The sequence below is a fragment of the Microdochium trichocladiopsis genome (assembly GCF_020744255.1).
Source record: "Microdochium trichocladiopsis strain MPI-CAGE-CH-0230 chromosome Unknown B0I36scaffold_1, whole genome shotgun sequence".
Lineage (NCBI taxonomy): Eukaryota > Fungi > Ascomycota > Sordariomycetes > Xylariales > Microdochiaceae > Microdochium > Microdochium trichocladiopsis.
The window spans coordinates 1,714,756-1,735,856 of NW_025763544.1; the positions used below are offsets into that span (position 1 = coordinate 1,714,756).

Genomic DNA, 21,101 nt, shown 5'->3' on the forward strand with positions numbered 1-21,101 from the left:
GTTGTTCTGTAATCCTAAGGCCGAGGAATGACGAGGTAGGGAGTGGATCGCCTGACGTCAGCCCTACTTGCCAAGTTGTATGGAACAACACAACCCTTGGTTATACGTACGTGGACGACGATCAGACCGTGTCCATGGATACCTTCACTTTCCAGAGCAAAAAAGAAAGGACTGTGCAGGCAAGCGGGTATGTAGAGGTACGCGTATGTATGCACAGTAAAGTTCGTAGCTGTTTCAAGCAACCGGAAAGCATTTACATAAACAACCGGCCACGTTGGAGACGGTTAATGCTCCGCTCCCACCACAACGACTGTGCCGGGGAGCCTGATTATAGGATTTTGTTTTTCTACGCTTGCTCTTCACCTGCCTCGTCGGCGGTCCCCAGCGTTTGTTTCATAAACTCTTCCTCATCCGGCGCATGCTCGTCTCTTTGCGCCTCCAAGGCCCGAAGTTTCCGTTTCCGTTCCTTGCGCTGCGATTCTGTTTCGAGTTGCTGATCTTTGATGGACGGCGTAGCCTGAGTTCCATCTTTGCCGAGCAGATAAGATGGTATAGTGTCCGTGTGCTGCTTTGCGGCTCCCTTATTCTGGTGGCCATCGCCCACAAACCACGCTATAACCTGGAGGTGTGCTTCGATGTGGTCGTCTAGGGCGTCTTCGCTGTTGTATACAATCGGCGGATCGTGCCGTGCACACTTTGCCCAACGACATATCTGCTGGATTTGTTGTATCTCTCGACCAGATTCTTCCTCTTGCTCGCTGTTTTCTGCCACGTGGACGCAGAACAGATGCCGTCGTAGGGTATCGAGGTTTTGCAGCTCAGCAGGGCACTGCTCCCCGGATTCTTCTACCCATTCACAAACAAAGGGCGCGAAATCTGGCTTTGCACGGAGGTACTGGCGTCGTGCAATGTCATGCAACGTCGTCAGCCGCTTCGCTAGACCCTTTTCCCTCTCGCGAGCCGCGGTACTGCCGCTTCCGGGTGGTGGATTGCCTCTTATGGCAGCGTACGACATGCCCGGTTTCCAGCCTTTCGGTCTTCCTCTCTTGTTGATGGACCCGGGGGTACTCGGCAGGCCATCAACGCCGCCGCCGCTGCCGCCGCCTCCGACGTCGTTGGTGATGGCGGCGAACATGTTGACCACGCCCATGGCTCCAGGTTGGGGCCTCTTCCGGCCCTGGCGCGGCACTACCGGCGTGGTCGTCGTAGGTGCCTTGCCAGACGGGGCGTCGTCAACCTTCCGGTATAACGAAGTCTCTTTGATCGGCGACGACTTGATCTGTACTGTGAATTGAGGTGCTGGCGACCCCTCCTGGCCGGCAGATGTCCGAAGTAGCTCCTGCTGCTGTTGCTCATTCCGATGCTGCTTGGCTGGACTTCGCGGCCTCACGGGGATCCGCGGGGCCTGTTGCCCACCACCAGTGAACATGTGTCCATCCTGAGCTGAAGACACGGGTGGCTTTGGCCTCGCCCAGTCTGGTAATTGTGGTGGCCGGATCTGAGACGTCGTCACCGCTGCGGGCGATTCCCTCTGTGGTGTGAAAGGAGACCCGCTGCTGAAGCTCGAGTGATGAGGCTGTCTGCTCTGACCAGAGAGTGTATTTGGTGTCATGCCCTGCGCAACAGCGGGATGGCCGTTGCAATACGGCCTGCCGTTGCTGTCCATCTTGACCTGAGTGATCTCTGAGGAAAGGTGGTGTGGTGGTCACCTTGGAGTTGTCCATATCCCTGACATTTTGGCAAGTTCATGTCACTGAACACCTTGGGAAGGAAGCAACCTCTGCGGACTGAGCACACAAACTACCCCCTTACGTGCGGTTCATAGATCACGGGTGCCTCAGGGGTGTTTTGGGCATCCCACCACAGCCTGTCGCGTCCACTTGGAGACCTGCACGGGCAAGCACTTGCCTTCCTTTTCGGATGCTGCCCTGCCTCGTCTGTTGCCTTCCACCGTTGTCCCTGCGGGAAGGAACGAAAACAATGCGTGCTGTGTCGTGGAATCCAAGTCGTGGTGAGCGAACGCGTCAAAGCCGTTGTGATGTGCAACTTGAACTAAGGTGCTTTAGCTAGCTTATTTACCGCTTTTTTGTAGGGCATTGAGCTAACAAAGCCGCTCCACTTGCACCTACCCGGTACTACTTATAAGCGTTAGGTAGAAGAATAAATAAGCACGGCATTTTAAACTCTATTTAGAACTCTAGTGTGACGACCCGACCAACAGGGGACGGTTGTTTGGGCAAAGAAGAGCACAAACAACTAGGCCACAGGATCAGGCCAAGGACAAGGGCGGATCAGGTGGCAGTGCCGTCACAGGTCTCTTATGTAAGCATGTGCAAGGATCACGATAAGGATAAGGCACGGAGGATACCGGTCATGCATCACCTGCATGACCGTCACGAATGCCAAGACTGATGGTCACGAACAAACCACCATGACCGTCAGACGAGCACGGCATGACCACGATGAAGGACAAAGGATATATAGATGCGGAGGATCTCCTAGATACACAGTCACTACCTTTGTACTTCAGCGATCAATCTAAGTATCAGTTTCACCCACACTTGAACTAGTCACTCAATTGCCGAGACTGGTATCTCTTCCAAGAGACACGAACGACAACCCAGAGAGAGAACGACAGCAGAGTGTTAGTTGATCTTGCGCAGGCTTTACCTATCTGCAGAACAGCAACCCCAGCGCCCTGCCAGACGGTTGACCCCGGAGGCAGGATCGTGACATTTTGATCGCTCTTGTTCAGGTACGTACACCCTGAGCAATATCAACTAACAACAGGTACCACAGTTGCACAACAATGAACAACTTGCCACCACACCTTCTCACTTCAATCGGAAACCTTCTCGAAGACCTCTCACGACAAGTGCACCTCCTTGCAGAACACCTCGATCAGGTTCCCTCGGACACCCCACGCACTCAGAGCGTGACTATCGACTACACCGAGCTACAAAGGGAACGATCGAACTCGTGGATCAAGGACCCAACGTCAGCCGTACTCCCCAAGGCACCACCCATCTGCACCAAACACCTGTGTGGGAAGTACGCCATCTACGTCGGACGTTGCGCGGACCACCAGTGGAACACCCACAGAAGCATCTGCGACACTTGTCACCAACCCGCGTACCAAGGACACAACTCGGAGTGCCCAGGACGCGAATTCACCAAAACCTCACCGGAAGGACTTGCGGAAGCACTCTCCCAACTCACAATTAAGAAGGAGACACCGCAGTAATGGCGTCACAACGAAACCCCGGATCACCAGCACCACCCTACGCTCCAGCGCCGAACCTAGCGCAGGAACTCGGAACTGCCATGGAGACCCCGGACAGCGACGACGACGATGAGGAAGTTCAAAGACTTCGAGACACAGTCGGACAAAACCAGAATCAGATCGAGGAACTCAGACAAATGATTATGTCACTCCAAGGCACCGTGAATGGCAACGCGGCCATCCTTGCCAGAGAACAGGCCGAAAATCAAGCACTTCGGGAGCAACTCCACACGATGCAGACCGCAGCCAACATCATTCAAGCACCAATAGGCGGACGCATCAGATACCCGGCGCCAGGAAAGTTTGACGGCACCCCCGGAAGACTCAAAGGACACATCACCCAAGTCAAGGCCTACCAACGACAGTATATCAACGAGTTCCCAGACGAGATATCCAGGATTCTACACGCGGCAGCATACCTTGACGGCAGAGCCTTAGCCTGGTTCGAACCCTTCATGGCCCGCATCATGAACAATCCCAATCTGGAAGAACACGACATAGAGACACAGGAGATATTCGACAGCTTCGACGGATATGTCAGCGCACTCGAAACCCTGTTCCAAGACCCCGATGAGAAGCGAAAAGCACAGAAGAGTCTAAGGGAACTGAGACAGACACACTCAGCGTCCGCTTACACTGCCGATTTCAAAAGCATCATCACCAAGCTCAGCCTCACTGAGGAATCCAAGATCGAGATTTACTACGATGGACTCAAGAGCGGCGTCAAGGACGTCATTGCCGCCAGAGAACACGTACCCCGAGATTTTGGACGATATTGCGAGATGGCGATCAGGATCGACAGCCGACTCCACGAGCGAGAAACGGAACGAAGGCCGGCCAGGAGCGCCAACACCACCCGTTTCCAGTCGCACCCAAGGCAACCCGTGCGTCCACAGTTTAGGAAAACTACGACGACGACAGCCACAGGTCATCACGCAGGACCTATGGACCTTAGCAAGGCCAAGAGAGATACGCGCAGCAAGGCTTGCTACAACTGTGGAAAAGAAGGACACTTCGCACCCAAGTGCCCAGAGCCAAAGAAGGCATTTACACCGGTACCAACACGACAGATCAAGGCTAGCTATGCCGAGGGGATGGCCACCGTCGCGGAAGACACGGCATTCGCCTCAGACGGAGTTGAAGTTCCAGACGCGCAAGGAACACCCGTCCACCCACTTGCGACGTACGAATACCGCGAGCTGGAAGAAGCCACTGAGGAAAGGGACTCGAGCACCCCAAGTAACAGTGCACCAGGGGCAGGTACCCGAACGTACCGCCTGGCATACTCGACGATCGACGACACCAACTCGCCGACGGATGACGAGGCGCTGGACGATTGGCCAGAAGATAGTGACGACTATGAAGGCACCCAGCAGGAACAATCTGACGAGGAACAAGAATACACCTCGGGAGCAGAAATACAGGATGAGGGGGATAACTACCGCGACACCCCAGCTCTCATCAATAGCAACGAAGAAGGAGAGGTCCACGACTCCGAGGGCGAGGAGTATCGCGCCGAAGAATCACAGATCCCTCTTCTCTGCTTCAAAGCCACCAAAGAACCTAGAACGAAGTTCCGACAACGGTTCACAAAGCAGCTACAGTACGCGCCGGAGCGCAACCCAAAGGACCACCGATGGATGGACTACGGGGACATCAATCACCCCCAGATACTGTGGATCCACTGCTATCATGATCAGTGCCTCGACCACATCGGGCCGAAGGCCAGGCATCAACTGTTCCCCGAGAGGACAGCGGGACTACCTATCCCAAACCCATTACTCGCCGGAGCCATGAACGACTGGGCCGTCAGGAGAATGGGGAACCACATCTACGAGCTAGAGTCCAACCCGAAGACACCTCTCAGCTGCGTTTTCGGAGAAGTCAGGGCCATCGACTGCTGGAACCCAGTGTGTCAGGTCCATTCCTACCGAAAGATCGTCCGATACCAGCAGAAGGAAGCCTTACGAAAGACTCAAGAGGACATGAACAAGCTCACCGTGCCCGACATCGTCGAAAGCATCCAGCGACTCAAGGAATACGCGTCAGGAGACAACGAAGCTCTGAGGCGCCACCTTGACAAGCAATGCATGACCCTCAACGAGGAGATGGCCTTCTTCGCAGAAAACGCCATCGTCCCAGCCCTGACCATTCAGGAATATGATGGAGTCAGCAGGATGATTCGCGAAGCAACGGAGCGCGACTACGCGCCCAACGAAGGACGGAAGGACCTTTGGGCGGACATCGAAACAGTATGGCAGGAGGGACTGCTTGACAAGGGCCTGTACAACGCCCTGTCAGCAGCAAAACGCAAGGCGGAAAAAGGACCGCGGCCCTCGCAGGAGGCTCGGGCGCGCCGGAACTAAGAATCGCCTCCTCTACCATTTCCGTACCCACGTACGGACGACCAACCGTCGTCCCAGTACTCATCGAAGGAGTAACCTGCAAAGCACTCATCGACAGCGGCAGCCAAGGGACCTACATCAGCCCGAGCCTAGTCAATAAGCTCAGAATCCCGTGGAGAGCCAAGGAAGAACCATACAGGATTCGCAACTTCGAAGGGGGGCCACTGGGGTACGACGACGGATGGATCAAGCGAGAAACCCAACCACTTCGGGTCCAATTCTCGAACCACAGCGAAGACATCAGTTTCGATATCTCTGAGATAGGAGGAGACGACCTCATACTTGGCAGCGGATGGCTGGCCAAAAGCAACCCACGGATAGACTGGGGTGCACGACAACTGTCATGGGATGACGGGATCAAAGGCATGATTATGCAGATCGCCTCAGCCCATATCGAAGAACTCAACAGTATGCTCAGCGAAGTACCGGCAGAATACCACGACTACGCAGACCTGTTCGACAAAGACAACGACCGCGGACTCCCCCCGCACTCCAAATGGGACCACGAAATACCCTTGAAACCTGGCACGGAGCCACAGTTCAAGGCCATCTACAAACTCAGCCCGGACGAACGAGTAACACTCAAGGAGTACCTCGCACGAATGCTCAAGAAAGGATGGATCCGAGAATCCACTTCGTCCGCCGGCTACCCAATTCTCTTTGTACCCAAGAAAAACGGAAAGAAACGACTCTGCGTTGACTACCGACAGCTCAACGAGATCACGCATAAAAACAGATATCCATTACCATTAATATCGGTCCTCAGGGATCAATTGTACGGCGCAAACTGGTTCACGGCACTCGACATGCCGGACGCCTACAACTTCATCAGGATCAAGGTTGGAGACGAATGGAAGACGGCGTTCCGTACGCCAGAAGGACACTTCGAGTACCTCGTCATGCCCTTCGGGCTCACCAACGCGCCCGCAAGTTTCCAGACCATGATGGACCAGATTCTCAAGGAATTCATCGGCGACTTCGTCGTAGTCTACCTTGACGATATCCTGATCTATTCGAAAACTCGGGAGGAACACTACGAACACGTACGCAAGGTACTGGACAAGTTCCGGGAGCACAACCTACTCATCAATCCCGAGAAGAGCGAATTCCACAAGCAGAAAATCGACTTCGTTGGCTACACAATCACACCCAACCAAGTACACATGCAGACAAGCAAGACGGACGCACTACGCAACTGGCCAGTGCCGACCACCGTCACAGGAATACGAAGTTTCCTAGGGTTCACGAACTACTATCGAGTATTCGTCAAAGGATACGGAGAAATCGCAAAGCCCTTGAACGACCTTACGAAGAAAAACGAACCCTTCGTATGGGGCGAAAAACAGCAAGAAGCGTTCCAAGGACTCATCAACATCATCCTAAGCCACCCAATCCTCCGCATCCCAGACCCCGAAGCACCCTTCGAACTAGAAACCGACGCATCGAAGTATGCGATGGGCGCGCAACTAGGACAACGAGACGAGGATGGAAGGATTCACCCCGTCGCGTTCATATCCAAAACCTTCACAGGACCAGAGAAGAACTACACCACGTTCGAACAAGAACTCATGGCAATAGTTTGGGCCTGCAGAGAATGGAGCGATTACATCAGGGGATCGCCCCATCAGATCATCGTTCACTCCGATCACAAGAACTTGACGTACTTCACCAAGGGAAATAACCTCAACGGAAGATTACTAAGGTGGTACGCAGACCTCTTACCATACGACCTAGTAATTAAGTACCGCAAGGGAACGGAGAACAACAGAGCCGACGCTCTCAGTCGATACCCAGAACACGAGCAGAAGACGGAGAACTTCCCGCTCTTACGGCAAGCAGAAGACGGCACCCTCCGGATCGCCGCCATCACTATCGACACATGGAACATCGAGCTACAGCAGAAGATTGTCGACGAAACCCTCAGATACTCCTCGGAGATCGTAAAGGAACATGGCAACGACTCTCGCTACAACCTCGATAGGATCGACAGAGGTGTCGTTAAATACCGAGGACTCAGGTGGATACCCGAGACGCTGCAACAGGAACTGGTCAAAGAAATCCACGAGCACCCGCTCCATGGACATCAAGGCATCTTCAAGACCCAGCAACGGGTCAAGAAGCAGTTCGACTTTGAGAAACTCAAGGCAGTGGTCACAGGGGTAATCCTCAAATGCGACCTCTGCGCAAGAAGCAAGGCCTCACGACGGAAGCCCTACGGCGAACTCCAGAGTATCGCACCACCTGATAGAGCCTGGAAGGTCATCTCGATGGACTTCATCACGAAGCTCCCACCTTCCCAGGACCCAGCAACGATGATCGCATACGACAGCATCCTAGTAGTCACTGACCGACTCACCAAGTATGCGCTGTTCATCCCGTTCCTTGAAACATACACAGCCAAGCAAACGGCGTGGATCTTCAAGAAGGAAGTTATCAGCAACTTCGGGATACCCGAGAAACTCATCACGGACAGAGATAAGCTCTTCACCTCCCACTTCTGGAAGGACTTGATGAGCCAGATCGGCATCCAGCACAGTATGTCTACGGCCTTCCACCCGCAGACAGACGGACAAACCGAGCGTATGAACCAGAACGTGGAACAATACCTCAGGTGCTACATTAAAGAAGATCAGACCGACTGGATCGAGCACCTCCCCACGGCTCAATACGCATACAACACCTCGACAAACGAAGATCTGGGAGTTAGCCCATTCTTCGCGAACAAAGGCTTTGATCCTAAGGAACCTACCGCACTACGCGATACGATGGTTCCCGAGGCCTTCATCGAGGCCCAGAAGCTTGTACACCTTCAAAAAGAACTGAAAGACTTGGTCATTCAGCGCCAACGGAAGCACAAGCAACTCTACGACAAGAAAAGGTCGAAGGGACCGACCTATAAGGAAGGGGACAAAGTCTATTTGCTACGCAAAAACATCAAAACGAAACGACCAAACAGCAAACTAGATTTCAAGAAACTTGGACCATTCCTCATCAAGAAAGTTTTGGGACCGCTTAATTGCGAACTCTCACTACCAAAGGGAATGAAAATCCACCCAATTTTCCACACCTCTCTCCTCGAACCAGCACACGCCGATACACCGCTCCAGAAGAACGTGGAAGTCGAACCGGACCAAGAGTACGAAGTCGAGAAAATCCTAGACGACAAAGTTAGCGACGGAACCCGATGGTACCTCATCAAATGGAAAGGGTACGACGACTCGGAAAACACTTGGGAACCCCGGAAGAACCTTACAAACTGCAAGGAACTCCTCCAGGAATGGGAAGATCGACCACGAAGCTTCCAAGAGCGACCTTGGAACTGGACACGACAGAAACATCAAGGACAAATGGCGGTCAAATCCTCGACCATCCAAAAAGACAAATCAAGGATATTAGACCATGCAGACGAAGGGGGCCAAAAATGGTACCTCGTCGAAAACAACGGCTGGAAAAAGCAGGAAGAACTCGCCCGAGCACAAGTCACCCAGTACTGGACTTGGCTGGCGGACGACCTGCGACAATGGGACGAAGCGATGGGAATGCCCACCCTTCAAAACGAACCAAACAACCAGCACCCGGCGTCCGAAGTCAAGAAGATACTCGACTATCGGGATAAAGGACACACGGAATACCGCGTGGAATGGGAACCGGAAACACACCAGGAAAATAGCTGGGAACCAGAAAACAGACTCACCCTCTGTAAGGAACAACTCATCCACTTCTGGCTGAAGACAAACTGGGACCCCCCGTACCGGGCACGAGCGGATCAGGAGCTGAAGGCACTTGGGTATGAATACCCCCGGGGTCCAACGAGGGACCCAGGAAAGAAAAATCCACCACCTGGGCCCCAACGGACTGGGCGTCAAGGATCAAGGAAGATTCATCCAACAACGTTCCATCGTAAGACTCCAGCGCCAGGGAATCGTCCTCGGACAAACGATCCGACCGCTTCTCGAGGAAGCGGCGCTGCTTGCGAAGACGAGAAAGACGAGCCAAGGACTCGGAAATCCGAGACTGAGCCTCGGCGTGAGCAGACAGAAGCTCCGCCTGACGACGAGCTAGCTCCCCTTGAAGGAGGACCAACTCATCCTCTGCCTTCTCCTCGGCGGCGCGAAGCTCCGCCTGTTTAGCGAGATTTTTCTCAAGCTGAAGACCGACAAAGAGGCCGTCGCACTTGATGCCGCGACGAACACACTCCAGACAGCGAGGACGCTTCGCGGCCATACGACAAGTACGACCATGCGAAGTGCACTCGGTGCACGGCATGACGTCGTAAGGAGAAGATGACCCGTGGTCCTGAATGAAGCGAGCCGTACGATGTCGAGAACGCACTGAAGCAGAAGAAGGGGGCAGCGTTGAGGCGTCAGCCGACATGATGGGCCATGAGGAAAGAAGGAAAGGATACCCACCAGCGAAAGCGGCTGAGGACAGCGCTTAAAGGGGAAGGGGGACAATGTGACGACCCGACCAACAGGGGACGGTTGTTTGGGCAAAGAAGAGCACAAACAACTAGGCCACAGGATCAGGCCAAGGACAAGGGCGGATCAGGTGGCAGTGCCGTCACAGGTCTCTTATGTAAGCATGTGCAAGGATCACGATAAGGATAAGGCACGGAGGATACCGGTCATGCATCACCTGCATGACCGTCACGAATGCCAAGACTGATGGTCACGAACAAACCACCATGACCGTCAGACGAGCACGGCATGACCACGATGAAGGACAAAGGATATATAGATGCGGAGGATCTCCTAGATACACAGTCACTACCTTTGTACTTCAGCGATCAATCTAAGTATCAGTTTCACCCACACTTGAACTAGTCACTCAATTGCCGAGACTGGTATCTCTTCCAAGAGACACGAACGACAACCCAGAGAGAGAACGACAGCAGAGTGTTAGTTGATCTTGCGCAGGCTTTACCTATCTGCAGAACAGCAACCCCAGCGCCCTGCCAGACGGTTGACCCCGGAGGCAGGATCGTGACATCTAGATAGCTAAAGAGAAGTTTGAGTAATTATTAGAGAAAACAATCAGTAGATATGTTGATCGTTTCGTTCTTATAGCAGATAGTAATCTTTAAAAACTACTTGGCTCATCTACTAAGCGATTTAAAGTAGGTGTCACGATCCGATCTCCGGGGTCAACCGTCTGATCGGCGCGGTGGGGTTTATGTTCTGAATAAGGCAGATAGCAACCTCATGCAATACTGACTCCGTGCTTGTCGTGTCTCGGGGGTTGTCGTTCGTGTCTCTTGCGAGATATCACACTCGGATCAATTGAGTGACTAGGTCAAGTGAAGGGTGAGAGTGATACTTAGATTGATCGCTGAAGTACAAAGGTAATGACTGTCTATCTAGGGAATCCTTCGCATTATATCCTTTGTCCTTCATCGTGGTCCTTTGGATATGCGTGGATATGTTGCGATCCAACATATCCTGGATATGCGTGGATATGTTGCGATCCAACATATCCTGGATATGCGTGGATATGTTGTGATCCAACATATCCTGTGTCCTGCTGACATAATGAGATGCTTACGTAACCAGGGGTGTGTCCGCCCCGCGTGCATGACCTGCCCTTGTCCTTGGCCCGATCTTGCGACCTGTTGGTCGGGTCGTCACATTATCCCCCTCCTCCTTAGGCGCTGTCCTCAGCGCACAAAACGTGTGAGTGCCCCTGCCGTGTTGGTTCTTGCCTCCTTTCCCCTCATGGCTCACCATGTCGTCAGGTCAACTCCCGAATCGAAAATCGCGCAAGCCTCCGGCTGTGAAAACCCAACAGCGTGACGCCTTGCTTTCCGCCATTCTCCAGTGCCCTATTACGATGCCTTCGTGTTCCTTCTGCGAGGGCCGCGGAATTGCTTCCTGCGAGGTTTCTTCGAGCGACTCTTCTCGTTGCGCGGAGTGCGTCCGTCTAGGCCGTTCTCGTTGCGACGTCCTAGGGGTTGGTCCCGACGAACTCCGGAAGATCGCCCTTCAGCACCAGAGCCTCGACGACGAACTCCAAGCCGCAGAGGAGGAGCGTCGTGCGACGGTGCGTCTGGCCGATGCGAAGGTCGAGCGGTTACGGAAGCAGAAGAAATTGTGGTTTGACAAAATGATGCGCGCGGTGCGTCGTGGTATCGACAACGTGGAGGAGTTGGAACGGGTTGAGCGGGAAGAGGCCGAGAGGGAAGGGGCCGAGGAGGCCCCTCGTCGGTCTTTCGAGGAGCTGGCTTCGGCCGAGTTTATGTCCGACTGGGAAGCCTTGTACCCGGACGTCCCTTTGGAGCCTGCGTTGTTTGCCGATTTTGGTTTGCCGCTGTCGCCAGGTGCTTCTGCCGCGCCTGAGCCGCCGCGGGCCGCGTCGGAGGATCGACCTCCTGTTGGAACCAGTAAGGGCTAGTCTGGTGAGTGTTCTCTTCGTTCCTTATCTTGGTGTAGCGATACGCTTCTGGGAAATCGAGTGGGGTGAATTCCCTTTGGATGGTGGCGGACTTGATTGCCATTTGCCCCTGGTATTTTTGTCGTGTCCAGTTCCAGGGTTGTTCTTGGAGACTCTGTGGTCGGTTCTCCCATTCTTTGAGGAGTTCCTTGCAGTGTGTGAGGTTCTCCCTGGGTTCCCAAGTGTTTTCCGATTCGTCGTAGTCCTTCCATTTGATGAGGTACTCCCTGGTGTCTTCGCTAACGCGGTCGTCCAGGATCTCCTCGACTTCGTATTCTTGGTCGGGTTCGACCTCGAGTTGTGTTTCGAGCTCAGCGTCGGCTGGTGCTGGCTCGAGGAGGGAGGTGTGGAAGACCGGGTGTATCCGCATGGTCTTTGGTAGTGAGAGCTCACAATTAAGTGGTCCCAGTACCTTTTTGACGGCGAATGGTCCGATCTTTTTGAAGTCCAGTTTGTTGCTCGGGCGTTTGGTTTTGATGTTTTTGCGGAGCAAATAGACTTTATCCCCCTCCTTATAGGCTGGTCCCTTCAGCCTGTGCTTGTCGTATTGTGCCTTCTGCTTGTCTTTGGGGTTCCTGAGTATGGCCCGAAGCTTTTCTTGGAGTTTCGTGAGGTTCTGTGCTTCGACGAATGCTTCCGGCACTTGTGAGTCTGCGAGAGCTGAAGGTTCTGTGGGTTCGTACCCTTTGTTGGCGAGGAATGGGCTCATTCCCATATCTTGGTTCGCCGAGGTGTTATATGCGATCTGGGCTGTGGGTAGATGCTCGACCCAGTCGTTTTGTTTCTGGTTGATGAAGATGCGTAGGTATGTCTCGATGTTTTGGTTCATGCGTTCTGTTTGTCCGTCCGTCTGAGGGTGGAACGCTGTGGACATGTTATGCTTGATCCCTAGCTGCTTCATCAAATCCTTCCAGAAGTGTGACGTGAAGAGCTTGTCTCTGTCTGTCACGAGGCTTTCTGGAAGTCCGTGGTGTGCGATGACTTCTCTCTTAACTATCCAAGCGAGCTGTTTGGTTGTCATTGTTTCTTTGCATGGCACGAACAGTGCGTATTTTGTGAGTCTGTCGGTAACTACCAGGATGCTGTCGTAGGCGGTTTGGTAGGCGGGATCCTTGGACTTAGGTAGCTTGACGATGAAGTCCATGGAGATTGCCTTCCACGCTCTATTGGGTGGTGCGATAGTCATGAGTTCTCCGTACGGTTTGTGTCGTGATGCCTTGGCTTTTGCGCACATGACGCAGTTGTTGACGACCTTCTGGACGGCTTCTTTGAGTCCCTGGAAGTCGAACTGCTTGCGCATCCGCTGGATGGTCTTGTAGACCCCCTGGTGTCCACTGAGCGGGTGTTCGTGGACGGCTCGGATAAGTTCGTTCCGAACGGTGGGTGGTATCCACCTTTTTCCTCTGTACTTGAGTACTCCCTTGTCGATTCTCGAGGTGTCGTATCGCGGGTCTTCCGCGTGGGTTTTCTTGATATCGTTTTTATCGTGGAGGGTTGCGTATACCACAAGTTGTTGGAGATCTTTGTTCCAATTGTCGACACTGAGGGCTGCGGCGATTCGCAGGGTGCCGTCCTCGTGTTGCCTCAGGATTGGGTGGCTGTTGTTTGTCGTTCCCTCGTGTTTAGGGTATCTGCTAAGGGCGTCCGCCCTAGCGTTGCTGGATCCTTTGCGGTAGTGGATGACAAAGTCGTACTGTGCTAGCTTTTCGTACCATCGTGAGAGTCTCTCACTCATGGTGAGGTCCTTCGTGGTGGTGAAGTCCTTCAGGTTGTGGTGGTCCGACCAGACCTGGATCTGGTGCGGGGACCCCAGTAGGTAGGCCCTCCACTCTCGGAGTGCGGTGACGATTGCGAGTAGTTCTTTTTCTCCAACTGTGTAGTTGAGTTCTGGTCCGGAAAATGTTTTGGATAGGAAGGCGACGGGGTGCAGCCGTCCCTTCTCGTCTCGTTGTCCTAGCTGTGCTCCCATTGCGTACTTTGAGGCGTCGCATTCCACCTCAAAGGGGAGTTCCGGGTTTGGCATCCACAGGATAGGGTGACTGAGGATGATCTGGATGAGTTTGTCGAATGCTCCTTGTTGTTCCTTGGTCCACTGGAAGGGTTGATCCTTCTTGGTGAGATCGTTCAATGGTTTCGCGTGGCCGCTGTAGTGTTCGACAAAGATTCGGTAGTAGTTGGTGAATCCCAGGAAGCTGCGTACTTCCGTGACTGTCGTTGGAATTTCCCAGTTGCGTAGTGCATCGGTCTTGCTGGTCTACATATGCACTTGTCCGGGGGTGATGGTGTATCCGACAAAGTCGATTTTCTCTTGGTTGAACTTGCTCTTCTTCGGGTTGACGAGCAGCTGTAGTTCGCGGAATTTGTCGAGTACCTTTCGCACGTGTTGGACGTGATCTTCGTAGTTTTCGGAGTAGATGAGGATGTCGTCGAGGTAGACAACAACGAAGATGTCGATGAATTCTCGGAGGATTTCGTTCATCATGGTTTGGAAGGTTGCGGGTGCGTTCGTGAGTCCGAAAGGCATAACGAGGTACTCGTAGTGCCCGGCTTCCGAACGGAAAGCGGTTTTCCACTCGTGGCCCTCCTTGATCCGGATGAAGTTGTAGGCATCCGGCATGTCCAGGCTGGTGAACACTTTAGCCTTGAATAGCCGGTCCCTAAGCGTCGAGATCAAGGGTAGTGGGTAGCGATTCTTGATGGTGTCCTCGTTGAGTTTCCTGTAGTCCACGCAGAGTCGCTTTTTCCCGTCCTTCTTTGGTACGAATAGGATGGGGAATCCGGCAGGTGATTGAGATGGCCGGATGAATTGTTTCCTCAGCATGTCCTTGACATACTGCTTGAGGGTCTCGCTTTCTGCGGGGTTGAGTTTGTAGGTTCTCATGAAGTTGGGTTCCTTGCCTTCTTTGAGGTTGATTTCATGGTCCCACTTCGAGTGTGGTGGCAGTCCTCGATCATTTTTAAATCCGAAGACGTCGATGTAGTCATGGTAGTCGCTGGGTACTCCTTCTAGTACGTCCATGACAATGGCTTCCCGGATGCTGTGTATCGTGGGTTGCCAGTGGAGCTGGATGTTGTCTTCCCATACGATTGTAGGGTTGCTGCTCCGTAGCCAGTTGCTTCCCAAGATGACTTGGTTTCGTCCGATGTCGGCTATGTCGAAGGTGATGGTTTCTCGGTGTCCTGGGAACTCGACTTGCAGTGGTAGAGTCTCCCGTCGTATCCATCCGTTGTCATAGAGCACGTATGCTCCTTCAATGTTGACGAGTGTGTAGGGTCTTTCCTTGTCTTTGTAAGGAATTTCCCACTTGTTTACCCATTGTGCGTTGACATAGGTCCTGTTGGACCCACTGTCGATGAGTGCTGTGCATGGAATCCCGTTGACGACGATGTTGATTGTCGGGCTCCATTTCCCGTGGTGTGGATAGGAGGACGCAAGGGTTAAGATCGGCGGGGACGAGCCTCCTTCGCCCGCCGTCGGTCTTTTTCCGCCTGGACGGTGGTTGCAGTGTAACCTCTGTCCAGTAGCCCCTCCTTCCATGCTTCCTCGATATCTTTCCATAGCGTCTTCCGCCGATCGTAGGCGCTTAGCCCCGTAGGTCGTTCGGCTGCGTCGCGGATCATGATCCCGGCTCCGCGGATCTCTGCTCGGCTGAATCCCGGAACTAGCCCATTCTGATCGATGAACGCCATAACTTCGTTGAGGTGGTCGCTGAGTTCGTCGAGATAATCCCGCGCGATCGTTCCTGGTTCCGCGACTCGGTCCTTGAGCCCTTGGTAGACTTCCACGAAGTCCGGCTCCTGTCGGATGTCGTCGCAGATTTCATTGAGGTTCCGCGTGGTTTCGGCGAGCTGCAGGATTTCGATTTTTCGTTGTACGTGTATGAGGCAGTTGTTCGTGATGCAACGCTTTCTGCCCCTTCCTCCCAACACGCATTCCTTGGGGTATTCATACGTGTCTGCTAGTTCGTATGCTCCGTCGACGAAGGTTGGTTGCCATTCCCGTAGAACGTTTCCTGGCAGGGGGTGTGGGACTGGTGTCCCCTCCTGTCGGCGCGGGAATATTTGGTGGCGTACTTTGTCTCCGAAGTGGTGGTAACACCCGTCGTTATAGCAGTATACCCATAGAATGGTGGCGTGCATTGGTTCCCAGCTTAGCATATACCGGTGGTCTCCGGGGTATGCGAGTTGTGTCTGGTACCTTCTTGCCGCGATGGCCCAGTCGAAAGGGTCATCTTTGTCCTTGAGCGGCTTGCCTTGAAACCGAATCCCGGTTTCGTAGCCGTCGATGTCGCTGCCTTCTTCGTTCTCCCAGTTTTCGCCGAGTTGGGTGTCTTCGCAGCTGTCGGGTGTTCCGGGTCTTGACTCTAGGGGGTCATGAGTTCCCTCCGTCGTTACCCAGGCATTGTGCACCTTGCTCCGCCAGCTGGCGAGCTCGTCGGTGTGTTTGAACATCCCGGTGGTGGGTCCTTCCGGGGCCGAGAGGTCGGCTGCCCGTGCGTCCCACATCAGCCCGTATTCGCCGTTGCTTCTTCGGCGATTAGTCCGCGCTAGCTCTCGCATGGCAGCCGGCGCGTTTTCCCAGCCGAAAGTCTCTACTTCGTATCCCGTATCGTGGATTCCCCGGGGGATCTCCTCGTCTCCCGGCGGCTGGTTCTCTTTGTCGGAGTCGTCAGACTCGCTGCTCTCTGGTTCGTCGTACTGGCTCTCCATTATTTCCGGGGAGTCGTATTCTTCGCTGCGTGCGTAAGCCAACACAAGTGGCTCTACGTCGCTGTCGGGTGCGTTGCTACTCCGGTTGCTCGAGTCCGTTTCCTCAACGTCTTGCGGCGTCGTTGCCGATATGGTGGGCGTCCTGGGCGTCTCAGGTGTTGTTGCCTCACTGAGTGGCGGCGTCCCTTCGCTTGGTTCGCTTTCTTCTGCCACGTAGCATGCTCTGATTGCTTGGGTTGGTACCGGTTTGAATGGTTTCTTGGGCTCTGTACACTTCCTTGAGAAATGCCCTTCCTTTCCACAGTTGTAACACAACTTTTTGTTGTCTCTCGGGGTCGCCTTCCCGATATCCATGGGCCCTGCATGGGTGCCCGTTGCAGTGGTTTGCTGCCTAAAGGTCCTTTTGAACGTTTTCTGCATCGGCTGTCTGGGTTGATGCTGTATTTTCGTGGTGTTGCCATAGTGTTTTTCAGCACGTCGTTCGTACAGACGCGTATCGTGCTTGATGGCAAGTTCGCAGTATTCGAGGAATTTGGTTGGTGGTTCCAAGTATTCCGCCATTTTTGTCCTTGACTTCCTCCTTGAGTCCGCGGTAGAAGCTCGAGATCTTGCTTTCTTCGGTCATGTCGAGCTGTGCGATGATGCGTCGGAAATCGGTGGCATACTCCGCAGCTGACTTGGTTTGTCTGAGCTTCTCGAGTTCTCGTTCGGCTCGTCTCTTCTCGTCGGGGTCCTGGAACAGAGACTCCAGGGCCTCTTCAAAGTTGTCGAAGGACTCGAAGATTTTCCTCGTTTCTCCCTCCATGTCTTCCGGATCGTTCTCCAGTGCTTGGGCTAGGTGTGGCTCGAACCATCGTAGTGCTTTTCCTTCCATGAAACCGGCAGCGTGTATAATTCGGTCTTGCTCGGTTTGGAACTGGTTGATGTACTGTCGTTGATAGGCTTTGAGCTGCACCAGGAATCCTTTGAGTTTCCCAGGGGTTCCATCGAACTTGGCGGGGGTGTTGAAACGAACGCTTCCTCCGCTAGGTGTTGCAATGATACTGGCTGCTCCCAGGAGTGCTTGGACCTGGTTCCGGAGCTCGGCGACCATGCCCTTGTACTCCTCGGTGGTTCGGTTGAGAGCCAGGATGGCTTTGTCCTGCTTCTTGGTGTGTTCGATTGCGCCGTTGGCCCATTCCTGGAGTCTGGCCAGTTCTTCCTCGGTTGAGAGTCCGGGCTGGCTGACTTCGCCCAGCTCGTCCTCCAGGGTTCGCCCGTGGGTTGGAGTGACGGCTCGTCCGGCGGAGTCGGTTGACATGTTCGACATGGCTTATTCCTTCCTGGCGTTGCTGGCGCTCTGAAGGTACTCTTCCTTGTTCCAGTGGGTGAAGGATCGTCCGGAACAGGCGTCGTCGTGGTTGATGTACCGGAGGTTGTAGCAAAGTCGGCAGATTTCTCCGACTTCCTTTCTGAGCTGGTGTCGGTAGCAACGTCCGAGGTAAACTGCTGGCTGTGCACACTCCCTGCAGCGCGCTTCCACAGGTGCTTTGTCCTGCGATGGATTGGCGGTGCTTTGCTGGGTGTGTGCTGGGTTGTTGTTCATGACCTGTAACTGTGGTACCTGTTGTCAGTATTGCTCGGGGTGTACTTACCCGAACAAGAGCGATCAAAATGTCACGATCCGATCTCCGGGGTCAACCGTCTGATCGGCGCGGTGGGGTTTATGTTCTGAATAAGGCAGATAGCAACCTCATGCAATACTGACTCCGTGCTTGTCGTGTCTCGGGGGTTGTCGTTCGTGTCTCTTGCGAGATATCACACTCGGATCAATTGAGTGACTAGGTCAAGTGAAGGGTGAGAGTGATACTTAGATTGATCGCTGAAGTACAAAGGTAATGACTGTCTATCTAGGGAATCCTTCGCATTATATCCTTTGTCCTTCATCGTGGTCCTTTGGATATGCGTGGATATGTTGCGATCCAACATATCCTGGATATGCGTGGATATGTTGCGATCCAACATATCCTGGATATGCGTGGATATGTTGTGATCCAACATATCCTGTGTCCTGCTGACATAATGAGATGCTTACGTAACCAGGGGTGTGTCCGCCCCGCGTGCATGACCTGCCCTTGTCCTTGGCCCGATCTTGCGACCTGTTGGTCGGGTCGTCACAGTAGGCCTCGTTTTCAAACGATGCTGGCTAGCGTAATCTACAAGGTCCCTGGACGCTACCCTGCAATACGTGGGTGACGGCAGGCTGTGGCACCAACGACAGCCTCCTAAACAAGCCGGACTTTCCTCCTTGAGAGGTCTTTCATCGTCGTCGACCACCTTTCATATCTCTTTGTCACAAATCCAATTCTGACCATCACGGGACGCTCGTCCTTCTCTTGAACCAAGACCCCACTCTGACTCTGCACGAGTATCCCGTGAAATGTCTCATATGAGCTCGTGTCGATCGTGACCAGAGGCAGGACAAAGTATCTCCCCTCCGCTCCTGGCTCAACCCGGGCCCGCCCGTCCGAATACCACTGCAAGTTCATGTACGCGGTCTGCAGAGGTTCGTAGCCCAGGGTTCTCCCCTCCCAATCTGGTTCATCCAGCTCCTTCAACACAGCTGGGACGAGGAAGCACTCCAGGTCAATATGACCATCTGTCACGCGGCCAGTCTTTGAGGCGCCCGCCGGGGTGCAATGGGCGCCGAGCACAGTCGCGTACTCGATATTGCGGTACCCAGGTTCGTTGCGATAGCCGCCGTAGCTGAGCTTGTCGCTGTAGTCAACGTGGCCATCGATCGATGCCCACGACCATGACGGTGCGCGGTATGGCAGGGGGTCTGGCGAGGCTGGGTCGCGGGGATTACATCGCTGCCCTGCCTCTCGCTTCCAGCACAGGTCACCGAGTAGGCATTCGACCCAGAGACCTGCTACATACGTCCTGGATAGACCCTGGAGACTGTAGCTTCTGATCATCTCATCAGCCAACCCACCGAGCGCAGGCAGGCGGTCATCGACAAGGGTGAGGCTGAGCGCCGTGTACTCGGCCACGAGCCTTCGCCAGCTGTCATCGGAGTTCCTCTCAAGCTTGGTCGATATGTTGGAGATGCCGTCGAAGAACTCGGGCTTGGGCGTGTGGTTGTAAGCATAACCAACCTGGCCGCATTCGCAAGTAAGAGACTCTCTGCATTCCCAAATCAGCTCATGCTGTGCAAAGTGCAAGACACGAGGGCTCAGGAGTCTCTCTTGGAAACACCACCCCCGAGTCAGCATTGGGAAGGCCATTGCATCTGAGCCAGGCAGGCGGTGCTCTAGATCGTCAACCAACTGTGGGAAGTGCCTTGTTGAAGAGAAGACTTCGAGAGGCCCGATTCGCGCCGTTTTGGGTGCAGGTGGGAAAAGACCGAGCGTTGCGGACTGAGCCCAGCTCGCGGCGATGGTCAAGTATGCGTTGCTGTAGTAAGGCGCCATGCGTGCCGCCTCCCTGTCCCAGTCTGCGGCGTCCTCCTGGATTATGCACAGCGCGTCGATCCAGATGTAGCGGATATTGAGCTGCTGAACCACCTTTATAACATCCTGAAAGGTCTGACACATGGTACTGACTCGGATGCCTGCCTTGTGAGACTCGATGTTCGCCTGTGTCGTCTTGGTGAAGGGCGTTGATCCCCAGCAGTAGCTCAGGCAGATATACCGTCCCTTTGCACCTCCAGTCTCGACAAGTTTGGCAACAGTTGTACCCACCTCTCCGATGTCAAGTACTCGAGTGGGTAGCGTAGGTTCGTACGGGGTCTTGCATTTTGTATGAGTGGTGTCACAGATGTGCAACCAATCACGCATTGTAGTGGCTACCGCTGATGATCCTGGCGGCGCAAGGAAAGGAGGATCGCCTTTGATATTCCATGGATTCGGAACACCTGTTATTGCGTATATCAGTACCGGGACGCAACCAAAAAGCCAATCGTTGTCCGCGGCGACTGACCTCTGATTGCCTTGACGATGAGATCAAAAGTCGGCCGTGGATTAGAGTACTGGTCATGCGGTGTAAATTGAAGGTACAGCCAAGAGCTCTCCCCTTTTGAGCGCCTATGGACATTGATATCGCCGCTGCGTTTGAAGAGACCTTTGGGCGCTCGCTGAGTGTACACTTCTCTGATCTTGTCCAGGCTCTCGCACTTGTCGCATAACGCAGCCTTGGCTGGATCCGCCCCCGTGCGTTTGCACTTACTGATCCTCGAGATGCACGGGTATTGATCGCCCGTTGTAAGGTTTTCCCATTGCTCGCAGGACCTTTGTGCA

General features: G+C 53.9%; 2 protein-coding genes across 2 annotated transcripts; both read right to left on the reverse strand.

The window, feature by feature from the left end:
- Window positions 1–95: 95 nt before the first annotated feature.
- Window positions 96–2,035, reverse strand: B0I36DRAFT_309982 (uncharacterized protein). The gene has a single exon (XM_046152204.1). The coding sequence runs from the start codon at window positions 1,664–1,666 to the stop codon at window positions 347–349; it is 1,320 nt and encodes a 439-aa protein (XP_046018184.1). The 5' UTR covers window positions 1,667–2,035; the 3' UTR covers window positions 96–346.
- A 16,857-nt stretch (window positions 2,036–18,892) lies between these two features.
- B0I36DRAFT_259299 (heterokaryon incompatibility protein-domain-containing protein) lies at window positions 18,893–20,930 on the reverse strand. Its single transcript, XM_046151101.1, has 2 exons — window positions 20,785–20,930; window positions 18,893–20,719 (listed from the first exon to the last, which is right to left on the reverse strand). The coding sequence occupies exon 2, from the start codon at window positions 20,640–20,642 to the stop codon at window positions 19,089–19,091; it is 1,554 nt and encodes a 517-aa protein (XP_046018185.1). The 5' UTR covers window positions 20,643–20,719; window positions 20,785–20,930; the 3' UTR covers window positions 18,893–19,088.
- Between the last annotated feature and the right edge of the window lie 171 nt (window positions 20,931–21,101).